This window comes from Phoca vitulina, unplaced genomic scaffold, assembly GCF_004348235.1.
Source record: "Phoca vitulina isolate PV1807 unplaced genomic scaffold, GSC_HSeal_1.0 scaffold72, whole genome shotgun sequence".
Classification (NCBI taxonomy): Eukaryota; Metazoa; Chordata; class Mammalia; order Carnivora; family Phocidae; genus Phoca; species Phoca vitulina.
The window spans coordinates 1,869,387-1,874,520 of record NW_022589775.1 but is presented as its reverse complement, the minus strand read 5'-3'; the positions used below and the strand labels follow the sequence as shown (position 1 = coordinate 1,874,520).

At 50.4% G+C, this 5,134-nt stretch overlaps 1 protein-coding gene across 6 annotated transcripts in view; it reads left to right on the top strand.

The window, feature by feature from the left end:
- The first annotated feature begins 1,363 nt into the window (after positions 1-1,363).
- The window catches only part of APP (amyloid beta precursor protein), a 258,284-nt gene continuing 254,513 nt past the window's right edge, over positions 1,364-5,134 (top strand). For 2 of the 6 annotated variants that reach the window (XM_032393354.1, XM_032393351.1), the window contains exon 1: positions 1,365-1,606. In XM_032393354.1, the coding sequence (XP_032249245.1) occupies positions 1,550-1,606 (57 nt within the window). In that variant the 5' untranslated portion in view covers positions 1,365-1,549. Of the gene's footprint in view, positions 1,607-5,134 lie in introns of all 6 variants that reach the window. The other 4 variants (XM_032393352.1, XM_032393353.1, XM_032393356.1 and 1 more) reach the window with 4 other exon arrangements.

Below are 5,134 nucleotides of genomic sequence, written 5' to 3'. Positions count from 1 at the left end.
GTTATTTGCTCTTGGGATTTGCTTAGCTTCAGCTTCCTATCTTATAATCAGGAATAGGAAGGGCCTCACTGGCTTTTGTAGGAAGTATAGAACATAAAGCATGTAAACAGATATTACCCTATAACAAGTATTTGCTATTATTTGTTAATGACACTCAAAGAACAAGGAGAAAAGTAGCCCAAGGGTCAGGATTGGATGCCTTGAGGGGGGAATGACAGAAGACAACATTTAGGGGAGGGGCAGAGGAATGTTGACTTCTCAGGAGGGAAGTCAGCACCCTCCTGGCTGAGCCTTGATCCCAATAGGCCAGAGGCTGTGGTTTCATTCCCTCCCACTAGCACCACAGTGGACGGTGGCTTAGTGACTAAAGTTCCTTCAGGTTAAGAGCAGGGAATACAGCTGGGCAGTTCTGGACCATTCTAGCCTAGCTAAACACGAGCCGGGGAATTGGATGGGTTGTGTTTAATCCAGGAGAAAGTGGGTTCCCAGCAGGTTCATTTCTGTAATTTAGGACAGACACATGACGAACAAGGACAGAGTTCGAGGTCAGGAGTTCTTAATTATGAAGGTCGAACAGGAATCATCTCTCCAAATCTTTTCCCTCTGAACTTTCACTTCACCCTCATCTCAGATGGATGTTACAACCCTGCCTGATAAAAAAAAAAAAAAAAAATCCTGGCTGACCATCCCCTTCCCAAAACAAAAACCAAAAGCACCCAACAAATAAGCAAAACTTTTTTTTTTAAACCCTTCCTTCAAGGAGAAATAAATAGGTCGCCCCCTTCTCTGCCAGGTCCGGTGCCTTTCTCCTTTGGTTCGTTCTAAAGATAGACATTCCAGGTTGCTCCTAGATGTTTTTGACGAGAAAAAAAAAAAAAAAATGAGGCTTTTACTCTCTCAACAAGCAAAGAAATTCTATTTCCTTTAAGCTTGTCTTGTTCCTATTCTCTTCCAGAAACGCCTCCCCCCACCAAACCAAGGCAAAAACGAAATGCGGATAAAAACGCACCCCAGCAGCAGCCCTTTACACGACATCCCAGAGAGGCCTGCGGGGTCGGATGAGTCAAGCTCACGGGGACGAGCGGGGAGAGCTCCCGACTTTTCTGGAGCCCAAACGTCCTACGACTCACCTTTCCCTGATCCTGCACCGTCCCGCTCCCGGCTCCAGACTCTCCCTTTCGCTTGCGGAGCCCGGGGGGCCGGCGGCCGGGGCGGCGCGTGGGGCGCGGAGGAGGCGAGGACGCCGCACCTGTGGGCGCCGGGGGCGCGGGCCCCTTCCGGCCCGAGCGCACGCAGCTCCCCGGCGGCTCCGCTAGGGGTCTCTCTCGGGTGCCGAATGGGGTGGGCTGGATCAGCTGACTCGCCGGGCTCCGAGCTCAGCCGCGGCGCTCCTGCTCCGTCAGTTTCCTCGGCAGCGGCAGGAGAGAGCAGCCGGAGCGGCGCGAGCGCGGGGCCACCGGAGACGGCGGCGGCGGCGGCACCGGCAGAGCAAGGGCGCGGCGGATCCCACTCGCACAGCAGTGCACTCGGTGCCCCGCGCAGGGTCGCGATGCTGCCCGCTTTGGCACTGCTCCTACTGGCCTCCTGGACGGCTCGGGCGTTGGAGGTGGGTGCCGCGCCTCGGAATTGGGGGCGGGGGGGGGGGCGGAATACAGTGGGAACCCGATTCCCCCAAGTCTTTAATCCGAAGAAGCCCGGGACAGTCCAGGGAACCCGTCTTCCCTCCGCGTCCCACGCCCCCGCTTGCAGGCGCCCTGCGCATCAGCGCCTCCGGCCCAGCCCTGCCCCGGGGACGCGCGCTCCGGCCGGCGGGGAGGGAGCTGGCGAGGCGTCGGGCTCCCCGGTCCGCGCCGGTTGGGGCCGAGGAGGGGTGGAGGCGATCCTGAGCTAGGACCCTGACTCAGTCCCTTGCCTCGCGGGCGGGGGCCGGGAGAGGCGAGAGACTTCCAGATGGGGGGAAGGGGGACGGAGCACGTGGGGAAAACCGAAAACGCAGCGTCCCTGGATCCTGTCGCTGCCCTTCCTTCTCTGGGGCCCTGGGGAGGAGGAGTCGGAACAGCTCGGGAAGCACCCCCCTTCCCTTTGCCTTTTCCGCCCCGTTTCACCTTCCCTTCTCAACCCCACCACCCTTTCCCTCCCGGACCTCCTGCTCCTTCCCTTTGGCGGCTGCTCGCTGCGGCCGCCTCAGTGCGACCCCATCGGGGTCACGCACCACCTTCCGCAGGCAAACTTTGTACATTTTGCGTCTCCCTTTTGTGTAAGTTGAGAGAGATGGGAGGGGTAGGAGACCCATGGCCACCTCGCACCTTCCCCAAGCCTGGACGGCCCTAGCGTTCGCTCCGCACCTTTAGCTTCTTCCGGAGAGGGAGAAGGTTCCCGGGAACAAAAGCCGCGACACCCCGCCCTCGCCAGCCCGGGGCGCGGTGGCTGAGCCAGCCGCCTTGATCTGTGCGCCACCGCGGCTCCCGCCCGACTCCCTTCCCGGCGGTGCGCGTCTGTCCCGGAGGGGGCTGGGGCGCTGCTGGGGCCGCTGTGGCGGAGCCTTGGGGCCCCTCTACAACCACCCCCCATCACCTTCGAGGCTTGCAAATTCTGTGCTGGGTTGGAAAGTCCTTGGGGAGAAATATGCGGACAGTGGGGCGTGCGTCTGGTAAGGGCAGTGGCGGGTGGTGGGGAGGCACGAGCTCTCCCTTCCTGTGCATCAAAGGAGGCGTTTGTCTGATTAAGGCGCGGCCTCTTCCCTGGCAGCGCGGGGCCGTCTGGTTTGGCCCCCCTAGGGGCGCGAGCTGCTGGGGAGGGTGCTCAGGGTCTTTTTTTTTAGGGTGCAGATAAAAGGATTGAATTGAGTGAAGATTAAGACGGAGAAGATGGCGCCTCTGCAGTGCAGCAAAGAAAAGCGGTGTGGAGGCTGCAGCCTGGTGAAATCCACCCACCGCTAGGTGTATAACAAGTCTTCCCCATTCATCCAACTCTCGAACATTCAGCTAACGCCTGTGCAAAACGACTATCTTTCTTTTTACCTAAAGATGCTAAGAAGTTGTTTGCGTGACACTTGGGGCAGAAGAGCTTGTATTTCGCATCCTTTGGGTTTCCATTGGTATCTTCCCATTTGCAATCTCTCCCAGTTTTTCCAATTTTTTTCCTCCTTTTCTAAAAAAGCAATTCCCATACCAGTGTTTTTCTGTAATTACACCGAGGCTATGCAGTTTTTTAGTCCCTAATTTGCAAGGTCATTGAACTTTTTTCCCTTCTTTTACCTGTAAGTGGCTCAGAAATCACCCTGAGACTGGTTAAGACAGATTGATGCAAGAGGCAAAGCATTTAGTTTTCCATATTTTTAAAAAATGCATTTAATTAAGGGGATTCTTTTTTCCTCCAGTTACTTAAATTTATTCCTACAAGTATTTCCTTTATTTTCCTGATTGTCTTCCTACACACTAAAAAATACACAAAGTAATTAAAAGCATATCATAACCTTTATATTTGAAGTTTTTGCAAAAATGTAAATATTTAACTTTTTTGACCACTGGTTTTTGTTTTTTTTTTTTCCTGTGGGCAAATACGGCTCAGATTTATTTTTTGGCCTGTGTGCATTTCTTTGCTTTCTGCCATACTTTCGGACATTTTTACTTGTTATTGCCACTTCCTTCAAAGAGTGGAGGTGAAATGCACATTAGTCCATTTTGCAAAGCATTGGTTGAAGGAAGGATAAGCAATTCACTCTAATGAGGTTTGAGGGGGATTAATTCAGCTATATCTGTGTCCACTAAAAGATGTAATTATGAGTTGAGTGTCTTTTGTAGGGCTTAGAGAATAGGTCCACTGCAGGTGGCTCTAAAAAATGAATAAGGGCAGTGATAATGAGGCCTCCACTTTTCGGGTTATTACCTGAGTTGATGAATTTGCCTGGTGTATTGATAGAGTATGAAATTAAAGGGCTCTAACATTTATTTAAACTTGCTTCTTTAAATTTGAGTTTACTCTTTTGAGGGGTTTAACCTAGAAACATTGATTTGCTTTGATGATGGTGCTAATTCACAGGTTATAGATACCTACTCATACTGACTAGTACTGCCCGAAAAGTAGACATTTGTACGCAGAATCGTGGAGCCCAGATTTGATCGTGATCTATAAGGAGTCACTGTTTCTTGCTAATCAACGGGAAGTCATGACAACCAACACGGCACAAAAGCTTCTCTCTTGTCACCCTAACCAGCAGAGACGCCTGATGGCACTTGGGAGGCTGTTAGTACCGCAGAGAAGTATTCCAGATTGAATAATGACCCCTGGTTCTGATTGGGGAAGGCAAAAGGAACTCGCAACTAAATAGATTACAAGGTTAAGTTGGGAATGACTGATTGAAAACAATACAAAAGAAATAATGTGGTCCACTGAATAATGGTTTGAAGGAAAACAGAGAGGTTATCCTGTGGATAAGGCTTTCTCCTTGTTGCTGGAGGCTCCTTATTTTTATGTTACTGTTTATGGCATACTGGAGACTTCTCTATAGATATTTGTATGAAGATGAAGGTTGTCAGTCATTCCAGAAATAAGCATAGCTATTATATGCCTTTCATGTGGTCACTAAATTGTCACTGAAGAAGTGCAATAAAATTCAGTAGAAATGTACATTCCGTTCCTGCAAATTGGATCTGGGTGGGGACATATATTACCTTAAGGGACTTACAAAGCATCTTTAATATAGTCCTCCTTTAATCTCTGCTTAATTATGTCAATTAAAAATGCAAAAATAAACCTTATGAACGTACTTTAAACGTAAAGTTCCAGGTTGGAAGGTTTAATTTGACTGCATTCCCCTGCTCACAGGAAGTTTGCAGACTAAATAGGAAATAGAAAGTGTTAAAGACCAAGAGGAAAGTACAGATTAAGTGGTTTACTGAGTAAAAGCCGTACAGTGTAGACATCTATATTTAAGGAATAAAGGAACAATGAGATGAGATAATCCTAGAGAATTTCCTGGTAGTTCATTTCCAGCCAGGGTCGTACCCCAGGTCTGGGGAAGGGAGTGTAAGTCTTTGCATTTACAGGATTTACAGACCTCTCCCAACCTTTCCCCTCCCAGACAGACACACACACACACACACACACACACACACACACACACACACACACA